Source organism: Delphinus delphis, chromosome 3 (genome assembly GCF_949987515.2).
Source record: "Delphinus delphis chromosome 3, mDelDel1.2, whole genome shotgun sequence".
NCBI classification, from domain to species: Eukaryota; Metazoa; Chordata; class Mammalia; order Artiodactyla; family Delphinidae; genus Delphinus; species Delphinus delphis.
The window spans coordinates 85,498,991-85,520,736 of record NC_082685.1 but is presented as its reverse complement, the minus strand read 5'-3'; the positions used below and the strand labels follow the sequence as shown (position 1 = coordinate 85,520,736).

Below are 21,746 nucleotides of genomic sequence, written 5' to 3'. Positions count from 1 at the left end.
AAGAAGAAAATGATTATCTTATTGGAGCCTAAAAGCCACCTGCTAAATTATGGGCATCGGCTGATTACAGGACACCCATAATGCACTATGCCTCATGCATGAACCTCATACCAAGAGCCTGAGGCCTTTAAGGATGTTTTTTTTTTTTATACAGAGGTAAGAAATATTAGTTTTGGGTGGCAAAAAACTCATCTAAAAATCCCAAAGCGTAGAAGGAGACAGATACTGAGAATGCAATGAACCTGACAGAGGCAGGCTCATAAATTCAGTCAACTTTGTCAAATGCAGTCACTCCATTTCAGGATCTGCAATGACTGGCAGTGCCGTGCTCTGCCACTATCACAACAGGCCTGGATTCACGCTGTCTCTTTTTCATGAAATGTGGGTTTCCTGTTAACACTGGCATTGCTTCTGTTCACTTGAATTAGCATGGTGAGAAAGCCGCGAAGAACCTGGGAGGATGGAGATCACAGAAACGCCTGCAGTACTAAGTGAGAACCGGGGCTCACCAACCTGAAGCCTCTGATTAGAGATTAGTGTGACAGGAGTCCAAAAACTAGACTGTCAGAGAGAAAAATTAGTGACATTTTCATTCCCTGTTTCACCAAGTGATCCTTCACCTGGAAGGATGTTTCAAGCCAATTGGAACCTCCAGGTACACAGTATTCCATAGGACGTTCTGAGGCCACAAACCCATGGAACTGACCCATCGTGCAAGTCTGTACATTTTTGGTATAGATTTGCATGTGCAATGCAGGTTAGAACCAAAATTGACATGTGTGGGACACCAGGATGGAGAAAGCCACTCGGGGAGTCTTGGTGGCGCTCTAAATGATTCAGTAAAAGACTATTTGAGAAAACCTGGGTCCTAATAAGATAATTAACACTGTCACTAAGTGACCGGTAAGTGTAATATATTTATGGAACACATCTGCGTGTTTCTAAATTAAACTTGCAAAGTTAAGCTGAAAAACACAATTGAGGGAGAAAACTCTCAGAACCAAAACTTATGTTTTCTTTTGTGCGTAATGGCTTTCTTGATTTCAGTTTTTATTTTCTTACATAAAGCCTAGGACAGTGGTAATTACCCATGGACACCTGACGAAAAAGAAATCTTTCTAAAATTGAGTTTCCATCAGGTAGAATTTAGGGATTTGACATGTTTCCTAAAACAAGTTTATTAGCAGCAAAAATGTATTCTGTATAAAAGTGATAAATCCATAAATTAAAATTTAAAAACCTGAAAATAAGTGATATTTTTGGCTTTCAGAAGAGAGACTCTACATAAATCAGAGCATTTCAGGGTTAGGCTCTGAAGGATGCTGAGTCTCGTCCCACACAGCAGATGTCTGAACTCTGTCCTTGACTGACCTGAACCCTTGAGGCTGCACTCAGAATTCCCCAGCTACAGGAAACTGGTATTAAATCCAAGGTGTCATCTTTCTTATTTATTTCCCTCTGTCTAGATACTTTTTGTTACCTATCAAATTATTCAGAGGCAGTGGGATCTAATGGTTTTCAAACTTGCTTTTGGCTGTGCAATACTTCTGCACACCAAAGTAATAAATAAGTATACAAACCAAATAAATAACTGGATAAAGCAATAAAAGGGGGGTGCTCTGGCTGATGTTAGGTGCAAGGACCAGGCCCCACGGCCTCTTAGCCACTCTGTCATTCCTGGAGGCTCTGAGGAACCTCCTCAGAACCTTGGAGCCACACAGAATGCAGATGAGGAACAATCCCCAATCCATCTATCCATCCTCCAACACATATTTGTTTAGCATCTGTTACGTACCAGCCACTGTGGTAGGGCCTGGCAATATAACATAGACTAGAAGCCCATGGATCTTATATTCCAAGGAGGAGGGGAGTCATGGGGGTGAGAATGTAAGAATTTACCACCACTACAAGTAAGAGCTAATATTCACTGTTTACTTCATGTAAGGACTTTTACACATATTAACTCACTTAATCCTCTCAATAGCCTAGGAGATAGCTGCTGTTTTTATTTCCACTTTACAGATGAGGGAACAGAGGCACAGAGAAGCAGTATGGGAGGTGGAGATAGAAAAGCCAGGAGTGTGGCGACACTGGAGACAACAGAAAAGCATCCTCACTAAGGAGGGAGTGGTTACCATGTGGATGCAGCTGCTCAGAGATGGAGCAAGTTGTGGTTAGAGAAAATGGAAACTGGATTTGGTGACACGGAAGTTACTGGTGACCTTGCAGAACAAAAAGAGAGTGTATGGAGTGGTGAAAAGTAAGGACAACTGTGCATAGTTAATCCTTTTCAGGAACTGAACGGCTGAGTGCCAGAAAGATAAAACTGGAGAGGACCATAGCTGAAAGCCAGGTGGGACCAAAGTGAAGTTCTTCTTGTAGAAGAAACAGAATCGCAGGTGCCGCTTTTGAAAATTAATTTACAGTCTGATAGCACAGTAACTGCCCATTTACTTGTCTGTCTTCCCTAGCAGGCTGCAGGCTCCATGGGGTAGGAACTCTATCTCGTTCACTGTTTTTTCTGACCTGTCTCCTATTACAGTTACTGGAACACAGTAAGGAGCTCAATAGATATTTCTTTTTTTTCTTTTCTTTTTTTTTTTTGCGGTACACGGGCCTCTCACTGTTGTGGCCTCTCCCATTGCGGAGCACAGGTTCCGGACACGCAGGCTCAGTGGCCATGGCTCACGGGTCCAGCCGCTCCGCGGCATGTGGGATCTTCCCGGACCGGGGCACGAACCCGTGTCCCCTGCATCGGCAGGCGGACTCTCAACCACTGCGCCACCAGGGAAGCCCAATAGATATTTCTTGAATAAATGGATAAAATATATAATAAAAATTGGACGCTGGGGAAGGAAGCTTAGGTTTTCTCTTGAAAAACTACTTGCCAAACAAAGTTTTCATTAGACCCAGCATGGCGGGGCCCCGGTAACCTGCTGCTGAGTGGCTGGGCCTCGGGGGCAGGCCGGCCGTTTCCATTCCACGGAGCCACGGTCCCCCAGTCTCCTGAGCCTCAGCAGGACGTCCTTGTTTCTACTTTGTGAAGTCAGGTGCTTCAGAGTTCTGGGATCTAATCGGAGCTCCATTAAGAAACTGCTGTCACCTTTTCTATTCCTAAATTAGAAAAATAATATGATCCTGCAACCTAATTCTTTCTCATAATTACTTAAGTCAAATCAAAGTTCCAAGGAGATTATTTACTGCAAAGCAATGATGTTCCAGGGAGCCTTCAGGCAAAGTCCAACATAACATCCTATTCACCCCACAGCATTTGGGGAGCAGTAGGCCCCTCCTGCCTCCTTTTTTAAAAAAACAAAAACAATTTCACTATACATCCATCCCGTAACAGAAGTGAGCAAAACATAAGCAAGTACTTGCACACTCCCTTAAAAGGTTCCAGGGAGATGCCGTTTTTCTTGAAGAAACAAACCAGCCTGGAACTGACTGGCGGTCAGACTTGCCGAGTCTTACTCTTACTTACTCTCTCTGTTCACAGAGCCCTGCTGGTCTCTAGGTTTCTTCTTCCTCTATAAGTTTGACTGTCATTTAATGGGTCCTAACTATTAAAAAACAAAAAATGGATCGTATTTTTTTTCTTTTAAGAATTGCTGTCTAAGTCTCAGGGCCCTAGTTTTCCTTGGAAGATCTTAGCGTGTGAATTTATATTCATGGCTAGCATATATGAACTAGGCAGTTCATATCATGGTTAAGTATCAGATAGGATTCCAGAGCAGCCATGTATACATGAATAAATAATAATGATAATAGTTGACATACACTGAGTGCTTACAGAGTACATGACATTAGGCTAAGTGCTTTATTGCAATATCTCATATAATCTCATAACAACCCCCTGGGGTAAATATTACCCCCATTTTCAGATGGTAACACAGGGTTTTAGAGACTAAGTTGTCCAAAGTCCCACAGATAGTAAAGTGAAGGATGTAGAATTTGAAAACCTAGTGGTTTGACACTAGTGCTCGCCAATTTAACCTCTGTCATAAAACTCCACACCAGTATCTCTTGCTTTATTATCGAAATACAGGAAAGGCCTTTCAGTTACCACTTCGTAGAGGTTTAGGTGAGGAGGGCTGGAAGAAGACGGGATGGGAACTTGGCTAAAATGAGGTTGAGAGATCACCTCTGAGTTTCAGCTGACGTGTTTTTCCCTGTTTCAATTACCAGCAATAATCAGGAGAGGGTTGTAAAAATGTGTTTTAAAGTATTCCTGTGCGGAAATCACTGGAAGAAACTGTTTCATCAGCAAAAGGAACAAGATGCTGATACTTCAAGTGAAGGACTTAAGTGCAGATTTCAGAGCCCCAGCCATACTCTCTCCCCATTTTTCATCTCCCCTTTCTCTTGGTGCGCATGGCATTGCGGGCTGTCCGGGTAACGGTTATGTCTCCCCCGATCTATAGGACTGCACGATCTGATACAGTCAGACCACTCCTGTCTTATTAGGAGAGAAAGTTTTGTTTTGTTTTTTTCACTTTATTTTCTTTGATAAGGCATACTTTGCAATATTCAATTTTGGCCATGGGCAACCTGGAAACATCTGTGGATATACACTGTGGGGAGAGGGGAGTCCCTGCAGGTACGCACTTTGTTTCATGGCTGAAGTGCTACCCAAACAGTCCTGGACACAGTGCCCCACAAATTATTTTTCCCTTAAACTGATTTTTCCAGTTAGTTCTGTATATTAGTTACAGAGTCCTATATTATTTTCCCCATAGGGCTTTCCTGCTCATGATTCCTAAACAAGCTGATAAAAACTCCATTTTCCCCACAGAAGTCTTTATGTTGTTGAGGCTTTCTCTTACCATAATTACTTCCTGAAAAATGCAGTGGTCAATGCTTCCTGAATATTTTTACATTAAAATGGGCACATAAAACTTGACCCTTGAGATTTTAAGGTTGCAAAGCAGATTCCTGGCTTTAAAGAGCTGACTGGTTGCTGTTACTTGCTCTCTGTATTGACTTCTCATTGATTTGATTCAATCTCTCTACCATTTCAATGAGGAACTCTGTGCGAAAACAAAGATTTCTTATGACCTGAAGAAATCTTTTCTTAGGAAAAGAAAATCATCTGTTTCATTCCTTCACTAAGTACTTCAGGAATCAGGCCAGGTCGAGGAGAAAGGTCTTGGCAGTGGCAGTTTGATGAGAAGTGAATTAATTTGATTATTTCCATGGTGTGGATCAATAATAGTCAGCCTCCACAGAGGCCCCTGGCCTGAAGGCAGCTGGCTAGTCAATAGGAACACACAGAGGTGCTCTCCTCCCCCAGCAGCCTCTCTGATCTTTTCTGGGTGGACTCTTCACGCCTGTGTAATTCTAATTTATGTCAACTAGAAATCAAAGAAATTCCAAGAGGCTTTGGTCATAGGACATTGGGGTGGACCTTTCAAACTCTATTTATGTCTATTCCTTAAGTAATGTGTCCCCCACGGCCCTCCTGGCGCCTCTACAGGCCAAGGAGAGGTAGCTTCTCAGCAGAAGGGCTGCTACCTGCTCTGGGCAAAGGCAGAGGAACGCAGTTAGGTAAATCGAGGTACCCTTTCTCCTTCCTATGGACAGCTCCGCAGAAACATAAGAACTAGTAAGCATTTTAAGTAAAACGCTTTGCCAAGAGTGGCTCCCTCAATAACGCTCTTTGATGATACCCCAGACGCTGGCATTTTCAAATCAAACGAACAGTGTATAAAATTAGTTCTGCATGAAGTTAAAAAAAAAAAGTAGAAAGTGAAAGGGAGCTTTTAAAAGCTCCAGCATTTCTTCATCCAACTGCTTTTCACAAGGGTTTGGCATTTGAGAATTGTTACATTTATGATGCTATTTGCTGCTCATAATTCAGGCCCTCTGTCTCCAAACTTCTGTATTAACACTCGCTGCAGAGGTTTCCACCGCGACATTTTATCACTGAGGTTTCCCAAACCAGCCAGGCTGCCTCTGGTGAGGTCTGGTTTCTCAGCCAATACCATGCCACTGGGCTTCCTCCCTTTTCATCAACCTTGTTACCCCAAACATTTTTCATTAACACTGAACGTTGCATTTCCATTTGCCCTACAGCTTTCCCAGGAATTTTTTTTCTTTTTGTCCTTTTTAGTTTGTTCTCCATCCAAACTGCCATGTAAGAAGTGAGAAAAATATCATATTAGTAGAAGAAACAGATCTGTATAGAATCTAGAATCCACTGAAGTTGTGAAAATGATTTCTGTGACCAAAGCCACTGCCTGTCTGTAATTGTGGAAAGCAGAAAAAACATACTGCTCTTATTAGACAGTCCCCTTGGTTATACAAGTAGTTTTAACTAAATCACCAAATAAATGCGTGTTAAGTTGATAGGTGATTTCGGGTCAACTCTAATTCCCAAGGTCAAGTAAGCCTTTGAACAGTCTTTAAGAATATAAGTTCACCCCAATTCATCAAAGCCGTCTCACACAGTGTTTTCTTCTCTGGGTTCTTACAATGCGCTAAAGTTTAGGAGATTAAGTGGCCTCGGCTTCAAAACCGAAAGTAATGCCTCTAACGTGCTTATCCATCCAGCAATTGGAAAAGCTACTCAAACAGGGGCTTCTTAATGCGCTTCCTAATTTTACAAGTGTGTGGGGAACACTGCATTTGTCTAACGGCTGGAGGACTCCTTCCTAGGAGTCACCAATGTTGCAGCCAAATGTACTGCTGTTTAGCTTAGACCCTGACTGATAATCTATATACATGTTGCTTTCATCTGCAAAGAATACATTTAATGTTTCTTATCTGTTCTTTGTCTACCTAATGAAAACGGGAGAAAAAGAAACAGAGGAAAAACGCTTTTTTTCCTACAACAAATACAATGCATTTTGTTATTTAATTCTTCAGAAGCTCAAGTGAGGAAAAAAGCAGACGTTTGGTATAGCTTCCAAATCAAATATAAGTGGCCCCAAATGAAAGAAAATAGAATTAGCCTTCAATATTTCTGAGAACCCTAGAATTGCAGGACACGAACCCTGGGACACACAGATATCACAAACCCCATCTCTCTCCAAGGCAGGGATCCCACTGGCAACATGCCTGACAAGGGGGCTAGTTGTGGAAACCAGTGAGGTCTCTTGCCCCCTCCTTTAGCTCCAGTTGGTGTGCAGAGGGGAAAGAGAACTCAAATGAACAAGTTTTTAGTGGTTAGCAGATTAGGTTAAGGTACAGGGAGAAGAGTAATAGGTCTAAATTAATTTTGTTCTTTAATTCTTTGTTGGCACAGATGATCACGTTGAGACAGTGGCTCTTTGTCTCTGTATCCTAATAGTAATTTCACTGTTTCCTGTTTCTGTTCTTCTATTCTTTCTCCATTATTTTTCTTATCCTAGCCGCTAGACCACCAGGGAGCCACATCTCCATTATTCTCCTTAATACTTTCTGTTTCCTTACCTATTTGAATTGTTTTATCTTCAACTCACCCTTTTCCCCCACTGCAAATCTTTCTTCAGCATTATGCCTGGATCAGTAAGTTGATTCCAAATACACTGTCCCACAGAGGCATTAGTTTTCCTTCGTAAAGTGTGTTGAAAATGTAATTATTGATATATTTATGTAGAAAATAATAATCTTAAATTTAAGTGACAAAAAAGTAAAAGGGCAACATCTTCTTTAATCTGAGTTAATTTCTTTCTTCTTTTTTAAAATTTCCTTTCAAAATGGCAGGCAATACAGTTTTTTTCTCATTTGGAAATTCAAATATCAAAACACAGGTTAATATAATGATGATGATAAGAATAATCATTAACACTGAGCATTTTATATATAACAAGCTTTACTCTAAGGGCTTGATATATGTTCACTCATTTAAATGCTCGTAGCATTTCCATGATTATCATCCTTATAGTAAATGACGAAACAGAGAGGTTAAATAACTGCCCAAGACGACACAACTAAGTGCAGAGCCCAGATCTGAACCTGAACTCTGGCTCCAGAGTCCATGTCCTCAGCTACTAACTTCTTTTCTTTGCTACTCATATCTTCCTTTGAATCTTGATAACTTTAAAATCTGGAGACAGACAGTGTAATACAAATGTCAAAGACAGAATAGCTAATCACGCTAGATCTCCAACCAACTAAATCAACCCGCAGGCTTTTAAGTGCAAGGTTTTACACGCGCTGTGTGTGTGGTTTGGAAACTTCTTCCGTCCTCACAGAACTTCCCGTGTTTGGCCCTGAGCTGCCTTAAGTCTGAGGATGCCAGACGGCAGGCCTGGGCCATGCTGCTGCAGGCTGTGGTCGGACGGCTGGGTGCGAGAGCCAACGGGCTCTCAGAGCAGCAGGCTGGTTGGAGAAAGGATTCAGAGGCCACCTGAGGAAAGGGCTAAAACCCTCAGGAATATCGCTCATCAAAACCTCCTTCTGATCCCATTTTGGACTAATCTGCATTTAGGTAGAAAAGGATCCATTACCTAACTGAAAATTGGCAAAACGCTGGTCAGCAAATATGTCTGGAATAATCTTCTGCACTAACTGGAACACTAATTTCTACAATTCATCTCTGAAGGTGAAGCTGATCTCAACAAACCTAAAGAGTATGGACTAGAAACATGGTGACTTCTGAGAAGGGTTGTGGCTACAAAGATACATTTTGAATGCGTACATTTTGGCATCCCTGCTTAGGTAGTTCTCATGTAGCAATTCCTTCTGGTGAAGCTGAGAAGCTCTGCTGTCACTGTTTAGTGTTTCTAGAACACTCTGCCTACTGCGGACCCTTTTTATCTGTTTTAAAAGAAGTCATTTTAAAGTGACAGGGTTAGTAGCAGTGTTAGGTTAGTTAGTAGTGAAATCGGAGGGAGACTTGCAACCCCTGGGTCTCTGCTGTTGCTTAGTAACAAAGTCAGTCAGCTTTCTAGGCTGGGCTTAGAATATATAATAAAATCTCTCTAAACATAACTAACTGGCAAAGGCCTAGTATAAGTTGGGATTGTAAAGCATATGGAGAAAAGAACTAGGTCAATTAACAAAAATGACAAAGATCTTGGGCCATTCTTCTTATTTGCCCCCAGATTTGCTACATTTAGAAAATGCATGTCCTTTGAGAGGCATACATATTTAGTTTCACTCTCATTTCACTCTCATTGCTGGATTTGCTAGATTTGTCCCTAATCACCAATTGTAGAAGTAGCACATGTGTAAATCATTACATGATGCCAGCACTTTCGGAGCAAGTATCTGAGGTGGGTCTTTTCCAAGGAAGCATCCCCTTGCCTGGAGATAGCCCCCAGGGTTTGCCACAGGCCCTGGACACAGACTTGAAGATCTGGGGTAAAGTCTCGGAGGAGTGGCCTTGGGCCAGTGCCTGGTCTTTCTGAGCCTCCATTTTCTCCCCTTCACAGTACAAATGATTACTTCCTAGACTTGTTATAGGGGAAAACATGAAAGTGACAAAGGGGAAGGCACCTCTCTAATGCCTGGTTATCATTTCAGGTTTTGATCATCTTTAGTAAATGCAGCACAATTTCTCAAACTCATGCTCACGTCTCTGGCCAGCTCCACTGACCGTCCGTGGGGCCTCTGGGACCGTTTCTCATCATGTGAGAGAAGTGGCGCCTGAAACGTGGAGAGAGGCAAATTCCCACATAACATTCCCTCACTGGCCCTTTCTTGCCCCCAAATGGCCAGAATACCTAGATGTTGAGCACTGAAATGGCACACTTCAGATTGTGACAAAACAATTTGCCGCTGTGCTTTCCAGCTTACTGTTGTAGGAAACTTGGAACCCAGAACAAAATTTTACTCTTAGACTGTGCACATTGCAGTGTGCCATGCGAACGTTTTTAATTGTGGTCCATAGACTTATGGATAGGAAGCCAAAATCTAAGCTGAGCGTGTGTATGATTGTTTTTTCTTTCTGCATAAGCACGAAATTCATTTTTAAACAGAGAAATTCAAAAATAATCTCAGATAAGTTTAGAAAACCGGGCAACTTACAGTGTAATGGTATATGCATGTGTGTGTATACAAACATATATATATATAGGGAGAGAGGAAGAATATAATATCAAGCTATTAACTACAGTGATATGTAGAAAAGAAACTTGATAGACAACTCTTACTTTATCGCATCTCATCAGCCCCAAATATCTTAGAGACTTGCTGCTCTGTGCAATCAGGGTGGCTCCTTGGTCTGTAATTTCTTTACACCATCCAACATCCACAGTCTCTATTGTCATGCTGTATCGCCCAATGGCTATCAGTGCTGCAGGGAGGGACAAAGGGGAAGAAAGCAAGCATAAACGTTAGCAGGGTAAGGGATCTCTCTATCTCATTATGACTATTTCTCTCATTTCCTCACTAAATTTGTTCCTGAAATGTTGTGTGTAAATGAATGTTTTGTAAACGAAATTCAATTTAAAATGCTTTAGGAAAGCTTGCCCTATGACAAACCCTTTCATAAAGTGAATAATCATGCCATAATTTCCCTTTCATTGGAACATAACATTTTATCAGTTTTACTCATTACAAGGTTACCTGTACTTCCAAACACTCGTATCTGCAGAAGGCATAAATTAAAATGAATTACACATATGACGTTACAGAAAACCCTAAGCAGTAATTAAATTTTACCCAAGATAACTTTAATAATTTTAAAAAAGAAAAAACATGTAAACACCATTTTGAGGTGTGTTATACTGCATATGAATTTCTTTACCAATTGGCATTTTTTTCCCATCTGTTCATCATCTGTAAAATGTAAGAGTATATAATATTTTTCACGTTAGTCCTTCTTGGGACCGCTAGGAATTAGACGTACATTACACATACAGCTGAATTTAATTGGTGCTATGCTAGAGCACAATAAAGGGAATGCATTTGTTATGGGGAATTTCCTCACCGAATCAAAAGCCTTCCTTCTATTAACATATGAAATGAAGCCTGTCATCTGAACATTACGACAGTATCTCTAGTCTTCTTGACTGTTTAGCACTGTACCACTACTGACGTGCAGATGCTTAGCCCATCATCTATGATGTGTACTACTTATCACTGCAAAGCTCCATAACCCATCTTCCTGGCAGAGCAACCAGTCGGTGAATTTGGCTCTTTGCTACAGACTTCTGATTAAATAGACGTGCACACTTCTACCTTTGCAGCACAGGAAAACAGATTTCAATACCTCCAGCCAGAAAAAGTTTACGGTGCATTGGTTTGTAAATGAAAACCCTGAAAACAATGCCAAAAATGTTAAAAAGGAATAATAAATTGTTTGCTAATTATTTCCTCATCCTAAGATAGGATGAGTTGATTTCTGTGACATTAAAAGCAGATGATATTTTCCAATTGATTAGATTGATAAGAGCAGAATGAATTACTCATGTAAATAAACATTAACTCTTTTTTCACTTTAATTTTTTTTATACAGCAGGTTCTTATTAGTTATCTATTTTATACATGTCAGTGTATATATGTCAATCCCAATCTCCCAATTCATCCCACCACCCCACCCCGCCTCCATCCCCGCTTTCCCCCCTTGGTGTCCATACGTTTGTTCTCTACATCTGTGTCTCTATTTCTGCCTTGCAAGCTGGTTCATTTGTACCATTTTTCTGGATTCCACATATATGCGTTAATATATGATATTTGTTTTTCTCTTTCTGACTTACTTACTTATAGCTCGCAGAAAAAAAACACTTGGCAAAATCTCTTTGCTAATTACCTAAGTAATTTTTTTTAAACTAGAAAACTCATGCCCATGCATTCAAGTATCAAAGCACTCCGAAGTAGCCAGATATTTAAAGTTTATAAAAACAATAATCATGATCCCAGTGTTTTCCAGTGAAAATGCTATAAAGGAAGAAAAAAAAAATTCCAGGAAGTTCCTCATGTTATCAGTTTGTTGATGTTCTCATCTGTGCACATGCTGTTTTGGCATTTAGTTTTCCAAGGAGGTGGGGCGGGGCAGGGGAAATCTGCAAAGGTTTGCTGAATGGTCTGAGTGATATTTTCATGTAGTATAAGCAATATCCCAGGTTAATCCCATCGGTGTTCCTGACCTAAGAAAACTATTGTTATCTCTGATTTTGTCATAAATTCCATTGGTCATGATATCCTGAGGATCTTGTATGATAAAAGAAGTAGAAGGTGCAAAAAGAAATTCCTTTCAATACAAAGTGCTCAAACTGTGATTTCAAAAGATGGAGCACAAGATGCAGGATGACCCCACATTAGTGGATAGCGTATTTTTACTGAGGTTTGAGACTAGAATGTGAAAGCCCTGCACTATCCAGAAAACTGTAAATCAAGTGATCTGTGGAGTTTCCAGAGGCTGCTTGATAAGCAAATGAAGAGTTAACAGCTACTAATTCCAGATGCTAAAATCACTAGTGTTTGGTATTTTCCTTTTTTTTCTTTCTTGTCCAAATTAAAACAAACAGTAAATAAGACAACTGAAGATGAATCAAGGTATTCAGCTTTTGTTTTGCCATAGTTCTATTTACTGAAGTAAGAATTAAATTTTATTTTTCCTTAACTCATTCATTTACTCAACAAACACTTCATGAGCACTCACCCTAGAGCATTTCTCTCCAATACTTATTGACTATCCATGCGCTAGGCATTGGGCTAAGAATTTTAGGCGCATTATCTCATTTAATCCTCACAGCAACCTTACAAAATCTTATTGGTAGTTCCATTTTAAAGATCAGGAAACTGAGACACAGAATGATGGAACACCTTTCCCAGTATCACAAGATAGTAAGTGGGGAGTAGACAGTAAGCTGAGAGCCGGCTCTCAGTCCTGGCTGCACATCAGATCTACTAGTTCAGAATCACGGGCCCAGGCACCTGGCAATTCCAACCTGCTGCACTGCCAGCGTATGGAACTGTGGTGTGACACACCTGGCCTGTGCTCGGTCATAGGGACAGAAAGGTTCACAGAACTCAGAGGTCAGCTCAGTGGGGATGGCGGGGGGAGGGAGGGTTGGGTGGAAATGAGGAACAACCAAGTAAACAGTCACAACACAATGCTCATCCCCCATCTCTTCCCATCCCTAGCTTCTCACTTTTCAGATCTCGAGTCAAAGGTCAGCTTCTCAGAACCGATTGCCCTGTCATTTTCTGATATCGGAAAAGTTACTATTTATTTGTTCAGTTATGTACTTTTTTTGCAGCTCACTTCTCCCATTAGAATGACGGATTTCCTATTCACTGTTGTATCCCCAGCATCTAGCATACACCTGGTACAGAATCAGTTTTTAAAAATATTAGTTGAGGGCTTCCCTGGTGGTGCAGTGGTTGAGAGTCCGCCTGCCGATGCAGGGGACACGGGTTCGTGCCCCGGTCCAGGAAGATCCCACATGCCGCGGAGCGGCTGGGCCCGTGAGCCATGGCCGCTGAGCCTGCGCGTCCGGAGCCTGTGCTGCGCAACGGGAGAGGCCACAGCAGTGAGAGGCCCGCCTACCGCAAGAAAAAAAAAAAAATATATATATATATATATATATTAGTTGAACACGCCAATGACTATAATGTGGTTTGGTCTATTATAGAGGCACGCCAAGAGGCATGCGAGCCCCTCACTCTTCAGGGGAGGAGAGAGATCACGGGAGCCCTCATGGAAGAGTTAAGCTAGGTCTTGAGGGATGAGTAAGGATTCTCCAGAAAAACAAAGGCGTGAGGGCTACTATGTCGGGCTAAGGAAATAGCATATGTAAGGGCAGAGAGATGTGAAAGGACTGGGGAGCTGCAGGTCATTCCGTGCGGCTGACTGCGGCTGAAATAAAAACAAGTACAAGGAAGTGGCAGATTTATTCCAGAAATATTCACTCCATGATTAGTAGCACTGGGGTTGGCATAAGACATAAACGGAGTAGCAAAAATAAACAGAGTCCTTGATGTCATGAAGCCCATATTCTAGAAGGAGAGATGTGAAGTGGACACAAAAGTATATATAATTCTAAATTGTAACAAGTGCTTTGAAGGAAATGGAATGATCATTGTAAGAATGACATTTAGATGGCACCAGGGATGAGTCTTCCTGGTGAAGTTACTTTTAATCCCTCCAACAGCACTGCAAAAACAATATCCATGGTAGAGGTAAGAAAACTAAGGTTAAATACCTCACCAAGGCCCCATGCCTATTTAGTGGCAAAACTAGGGTGCAAATGGAGATAGTTTGGCTCCAAAGCCAGGGCTCATTCTCTCACAGCAGCAGCATCCAGGGTGGTAGAGGAGCCTGTGTATGTTCAGAATATATTTCCCTTTACCTCCATTCAAAATTTAAACACTACTGCTCATAGGTAGCCAAGTATTTACCCTGTGACTATAAAAAAGAGTCCAAGAGTATCTTTAAATCCCGAAATATATACTGAGTAATTTACCTCTCTGTGAATATATCCTACCTTTGGATATATTTTTTTATTGTTTTTCATGAGCTGGCTGTGGTAGAGTCTCAAATTCATTTCCGGCCTCACTACTTAGTAGATGTTGACCTCAGGATGACATTTAACTTTCCTGAGTCTCAGCTTCCTCACCTGCACAAGAGGGATGGTGACTATATGTCCTGTCTACTTCACAGGGTTGGTCTGAGGTTCAAATGAGATAATACATGTAAGGGACTTTGCACTACACAAATGTACTACATAAATAAAATATTGATTTATTCGATATTTCCCCACACCATTCTACAGTGGTGCAGTTGATTTAAAATGAAAAGACTTGAAAGAGTTTTGAAAAATAAGAAGCTCTGGGCAAATGGGACCATTATATAAATACTTAGTCATTATGTCACTGCTAGAGTTCTTGAATTGCCTGCTCTCCATCGGTGATCACGAACTTACAGACTGCACCTGGGATGATAGGGCTGTAAATGGAAGGTATGATTACTATCTTCACTAGGGGCCGTTGACACATTATAATGGTATTTATTAAGCCTTGAAAAGGGATAAATTATGCAAGACTAATTCCTTATCCCAATGCAATTTTAATGCACTTTTTAATGTGCTAAGTGTAACTAATAAAGTTAAAGTTAAAAAGGTTACACAAATTCAAAGCTGTAATTCAGAAACATATGATGATCAAGGATATACATTAACTCACTAAAAGGTGTTTCCATAGGCATACAGAGTGACTGAAAGACATGAGCATATATGTAGTTAATTTTGACGAAGAAACTCCATTTCTAGGAATCTATCCTGAAAATATACTTCTAATTATACAAAATTACACACATACAAGTTTATTCATTAAAGCGTTGATTGTAATTGCAAAATAATGGAAACAGCCCCTAATGCCCATACAGAGGAGAGTGGTTAAATAAACTATGCTACATCCTCACAGTTGAACACTATGCAGCTTTAAAAAAAATTAATGGGGGAAGATCACTAGGAACTTCCAAATCATTCAGTGAAGAAACCAAAGTGCAAAAAAGAGTCTACATGATGTGCTACCACCATCCAAAAGACAACGCAATTAAAAAAATAAACAAAAACAAAAACGTGAATCTGCTCACTTGTGAAAAAAGAATATGGGAAAGACACACCAGAAACTACAGAGACTGTTTAACTATAGGGGGTTGGTGGGAAAGGGGAGAAAAGAAGGGGGCATGGAATGTGGAGGTGAGGTTGGGAGAGTGAGGGGGACAAACACTTCTTAGACTCTCTCTTTGGCTATAGCTTTGACTCTCTGAGCCATAGTAATGCTTTACATACTTCCCAAAATAAAAAATTAAAACCAGCCAGGATGGGGAACCCGAAGTGGAATACCAACAGTAACAAATGAACCTAACTGTGTTACAAATGAACAACATGGCCCCAGCAAATAATATAACCACACCAAAGGGGATGGGAATTAAGAATTAAGTGGCTTCGGAAAATATGATTTTGATTGGATATTGTAAAGTGAAAACCAAAAAGAACTTTCAGCAAATACTGCACTCTAGTTAGGAAATCTATTTCTCACAGGGGTGTGAGTTAGCAATTCAGTAACTACTTTACGCATAATCTAGGACTATAAATAATGAGAGCCAGTCTTTTCACTGTTAGGGAAAGAAGTTACAAATAAGAAAAGGGGGGAGGCTTATAATGAATCTTGTGGTATTGAACTGGAATCAGAGACATTAGAATGAACTCATGGTATTTTATACACACATTACAGATAAATACATGTAGAAATAATAAATATGATGTATGTGCATGCATGCATGGCTTAGTACACATACATACATTTCCTAGCTCTTTCTGCTGAGAGGAACTCAGAGCAAGGATACCCCAGTAGCAATGATCTACTAGCACCCAGATCTTAGTTTTTAAGTATCATTCTCCAATAAAGTGAATAAAAGAAATCAGGGCTTCTTAGAAAAATGGTTGATTCCAGAACTGGGGCCGGGAAAATAGACGATGATTCTGGGATATCTTGTGATCGTATAAAAAAGAAGTGCTTAGAAATGAGTGAGGGTACATCAAAAAGACAGAGGATCCAATCCGAAAGAGCTGCCAATGGCCACAGCTGGAACAATTTGAGCAGCAAAATAAATAATGATAGTACTGGATTATAATTCAGAGAACTGAATAAGTATTCACAGATTCATACTGATACAAATTAAAAAATAGCCAAGAAAGGGCACCTTACAGAAGAATTCCAATTAATAAATGTATAAGGAATGAGGGAAATAAAAAAAAAAACGTTACCAGGCAAAGCCTAGAGTAATAATTATTGCAGGCAAGATCCACCAATGGGTGCAAAAATCAGTGAGTGAAAGTTTGAGGTGAAACAGAATATTGGCATAGTGCCAAGGATATTTATCCACTATCGAAAATTGTAACTTTATAGTGGAGAGACCCAGCAGACACCCCCTTACCCAAATGATCAAGGTTAACATCACCAGTAATAACATATAGAGATATAATGTATCGCCTGATCACTTCTGCAGTATTCTCACCAAAATGAATAATTTCAATCTACTCATAAGAAAACATCACACAAACCCAAAGTGAGAAACATTCTATAAATAATTCACCAGTACTCATCAAAAGAGTCAAGATAATGGAGTATAAGAAAAGAATGAGGAACTGTCACAGATTAGAGGAGACTGAGGAGACATGACAACTAAATACAATGTGGGATGCTGGATTGAATCCTGGACCAGACAAGGAAATTAGGGAAAAACCTGGTGAAATTCAAGTAAGATTTGTAGCTTAGTTAATCTTGTTGTTTTAAGTTAATTTCCTAGTTTGATAACTGTACTGTGGTTATATGTCCTCAACATTAGAGGTAGCTGGATGAAGAGTATACATGAACTCTCTACTATTTTTGCAACTTTTCTGTAATTCTAAAATTGTTTGAAAGCAAAGAGGAAAAAACATGGATAATAAGAGATACCAAGTGAACGAACTAAGTAGAGGACTAAAATTTTCTAAGTGAAAGCAGGTATTATTTTTACACTGTAAGATCTGATATATAAATGTTAGGACTAAAAATACATTTTTTCCTCATAGGAGAAAGATTAGTCATATGAGTGCACTAACAAGTGACCCGCATGTGCCATTTTGTCCCTTCCAGTTCTATCATCTGCTGTAGATCTATGCACCTGTAATAAAATCAGAAGAAATGCCCTAGTGCATGAAAGAATCAGGGTTAAAATTTAACAGTAGGATTAACATCTTTCATGTAATACTTGGATAAAAGCCATTTGCAGAGAAATTTCTTGGCACGGGTACAGAGAGATAAATATGAAAAGTGCTCTTCTTTGTGGAAGCCACAGAAGCCCCCAAAACAAAGGAACGGCGCTTTCAGAGACACTTGTTGTTGCATCATGGCCCCTGCAAAGGTTCCCTCTACCCCGCAGGGACTACAGCAGTGGCTCCTAACCCTGGCAGTTCAGGAGAATCACAGGTGCCTAAAAAAAGTACAGATGCCCGAGTCCCACCCCTGGAGATTCTGATTCAGGAGAAACTATAAAAGCTCCTGTGATCCCAATGTGAAGTCAAGGCTGAGAACCACTGGAACAGAGTAACCTACAACTCCAGCAAAGTCAGTCAACTAAAAACAAAAGAACTCATTTTTAAGGATATAAATAACTGATGTGTTCTGATATTTTAAAACAACTTTGCCTCTCAAACAGTTATGACTTCTTGTACATAATCCAATGCTTTTAATCCCTTTATTTCTAATTTATAGCTTTAATTCCACTTTTAAACATTATTCTGTTCCTCCCATTATTATGTAGCAAACCCAACAGTGACTACACCCTACATTTTTCCAAGTTGTCCTTTTTTGTAAATATTTTTCTTTATTTCACTGCACTTACTTATGTTTCTAATGTTGCACTTATCAGAGTTTGTTTCATATCAGAATTATTTATCAACATGCCCATCTTCCCCAAGACTGTAAAATCTGTGAAGCAGTGAACATGGAGTGTTTTCCTAGGACCCCTGAATCTCTGAAAATCAAGTGTCACTCATTTTTTATAGTTTTAATATATTTTTTGGAAGTATAACATACATGTAGAAAATCACACAAATCCTCAAGGTACAACTTGATGAATTTTGACAAAGTTAACATAGCTGTGTAACAGTATCTGGACTGAGAAACAGAGCATGACTAGCACCTCTAAAGCACCCTCATCCCCGACTCCAGTCACTACTATTCCCCCAAAAGGATAACCACTATCTTGACTTCCCATCACACAGATTAGTATTCTTGTTTTTGAACTTCATACAAATAGTCAAACACCGAACACACTTGTTTCTGGTTTTTTAGCTGTCCATCATGTTGATGAGATTCATCTACATTGCTATGTGTACTGATGGTTCGTTCATTCTCAATGCTGAAAAGCATTCCATTGTACTCTAGATGGACATTTGGGCTGTTTCCACTTTTTGGCTATTAGGTATAACGCTGTTATGAACATTAGCACACATGTCTTTGTGTGAATATATGTTCTCACTTCATTTGGGTAAATACCTAAGAGTGGGATTTCTGGGTCATATGGTTAAGTTTATGCTTAACTTCCTAAGAAACTGCCGAAGTGTTTTCCAAAGTGGCTGTACAATCTTACATTCCCACCAGCAGCATATGAAAGGGCCAGTGACTCCACATCCTTGCCAATACTTGGGAATGTCTGTCTCTTTGACTACAGCCACTCTAGTAGGTATGAAGCGGTGCCTGATTGGGGGTTTTAATTTTCATTTCCCTAAGCACTAATGATTTTGTGCATCTTTTCATGGTGTCATACATTTTTAAAAATTCCTAGCTTAGTGCCTCTATCCTTGCAAGTACTCAGTAGATATCTATTAAATTAACTTGATGAAGAGGAAAAGCACATAATTTTTCTATCATTAGACTATAGCAGAGAACTAGCTTTCTAGACAACAGATAATTTTCCATGTAATTTGAAGGAAACTACCAGTAAAATAAACTTAGTCTATCCTCTGGAGACATGAAAAGTCTTGAAGTTTCTTAAAATAATAAAGTAAACTCAGGGAACAAATAAGGTTATAGATAACTTTCCAAATGCTCATTTAGTTCTGGAAATTTCAAAGACTGTGGAGTATGCTTTACTTAGGAACTCTAAATCTCTAAAAATCAAGTGAAAAACAAATCTGTATGAAAACTGTCCAAAAATGGTGGATAACAGAGTGGAGACACTGAATTGTGCTAGAATTTTCAAGATGCTGCACATAGGGCATTTATTTTACATAACTCTGCTTACTGAGTTCAGAATAGCAACATGCGAGTATTGTCTGACTTACAAAGGGAGCAAGCTGGCTGTGGCCCTTGACCTTACTGGGAAGAGGCTCTCCTGCCCTATACATCCTGAAACAGAAATGCAAGCACTATTTATAGGCTGTGTCTGCTTTCCTTCCTATGAGATAAACAAGTTGGTGGAAAAGTAAAAGTTCAAGTGAAGGAATTTTTTAAATAAAGGTCTTTTGATACATTAGGAGCAAGGATAAGTATTTTTCCTGCTTTAACCCTTCTTAATTATATTTATTTTAATGCAGAAAGATACAAATCTGATTGAGTAAGTAGAAACTATTTCTGAATACGTGACATCCAAAAATGTAATGAACAAGGGGTGCATTTAGAAATAACCTTCATTTAACAGGAATCTGATCCACTACTCTGGTTTTCAGTGGTGCTGTATTTGGTGGTAAGCAACCCTTTGAGTGGAATGTTAGGTTCCCCTGACAATCTCCTTATTAAATTTTAGAATTTGAGATGAGGAAGAAAAAAAGCCTTACCACTCTAACATTAGCTGAGAACCTAAAGTCCCTGGTTCAATGATTCTTTTTTATTCCAGCCTGCATAAATACATACATTACTTATCAAAGAATTATGCATCCTTTTCAAAATCCTGACATTATATTAGATTTCCTCACTTTATGAGAAGTGAATTCCAGGCTTAAATATGTTGGTTCATAGATATGGAAAAGTACATTAGTGTCTCTGTCATCTATCTGCCTTGGCCACCTTTCTGAACTGAATTTTCCACACCACCATAAAGACAGGGCATCAGTTTCAAGCAGGCGTCAGATACAAACATCTATCTGCCCCAGTGTGCAGAAAAGTAGGATGTGATTTCAGCGACTACCACTTAAGAAATACCAAGGTAAGTGACAACATGTGTGTTGTCGAGCTGCCCAGTAAACATTATAAAAGTATCTTGATACTGAAAGGAAGGAAACCAAAGGAAGAAAGAACATGTGGGGATGTCAGCCGAGTGAATATATTATCTCTTCTTTCTTTCAACAAATACTAATTGAGCACCTACTACGCACCAGGAAATGTTTTAGGAGCTGGGGATAAAGAGATCAAATTCCTGCCCTCGTGGAGCTCGTATTATGAATACAAATAAATAATACTATATAATATTTTGGATGGTAAAAATGCTTTGAAGAAAAATAAAGCAGGGACCAGAGGTAGGAGTGCTCTAATTTTAATTAGGATGGAAGGAGAAGGCCTCACAGAGAAAGTAACATTTGAACAAAGATCTGAAGGGGAGGGGATCAAGCCATACAGGTATCTGAGGGAAAAGCATTCTGTGCAGAGAAAACCCAGTGCCAAGTCCATGAGGTGGGAAGGTTGCTAGCTTGTTCTAGAGGGAGCAAAGGAGCAAGATGGCAAGCAGTAGATTTTAGATCAAGGAGTTGATGGAAAAGGGGGTGGACAAAATCATCTTACAGGCCAATTTAATGACATTGGCTTTCACTCTAAATGAAGTGGGAATACATTGGAGAATTTGTGGCAGAAGAGCATTATGAGCTAAAAAATTTTCAAAGGACTTCTCCAGCTTCTGGATTGAGGGCAGAGTGTAAGGAGGAAAGAACAGAAGCAGTGAAACCAATAAGGAGGCCATTGCAATTATCCAGACAAGAAGTGATAGTGGTTTGGGCCAGGGCAGCATAATGGAGATGGAGAGGAGTTGAATTATGAATAGAATTTAAATATGGGCCCAACAATATTTGCTGATGGAGTGGATGTGGAATGAGAGAAAGAGAACAGTCAAGAATGTCAAGAGAAAAGAAATCTTTTTGGCACTTAGATTTGAAAGAAATTTCCTACATGGGATTTTACATAGCTGCTCTTGGTGTCCTTGTGTGTCTAAGTGTCCTTGTGTTGGTAGGGATTTGTTGGCTTCTTCTACTGGATATAAATTCCACTGAGAGGAGCAAAGGCCACCTTTATTCATCTTTATATCATCATTGTCTAGCATAGGGACTTTACTTGTTAGTACTCAAGGTATGTTCATTTAAATATGGGTATCTTAGATATCACAATTACAGGCACTT

The 21,746-nt window shown here is 39.8% G+C and overlaps 1 protein-coding gene across 3 annotated transcripts in view; it reads right to left on the bottom strand.

Moving 5' to 3' along the window:
* The window catches only part of FBXL17 (F-box and leucine rich repeat protein 17), a 471,962-nt gene that overhangs the window by 10,277 nt on the left and 439,939 nt on the right, over nt 1-21,746 (bottom strand). For 2 of the 3 annotated variants that reach the window (XM_060009049.1, XM_060009051.1), the window contains one exon: nt 10,077-10,219. In XM_060009049.1, coding sequence (XP_059865032.1) covers nt 10,077-10,219 — 143 coding nt within the window. Of the gene's footprint in view, nt 1-10,076; nt 10,220-13,045; nt 13,417-21,746 lie in introns of those variants that run through there. The other variant, XM_060009050.1, reaches the window with a different exon arrangement.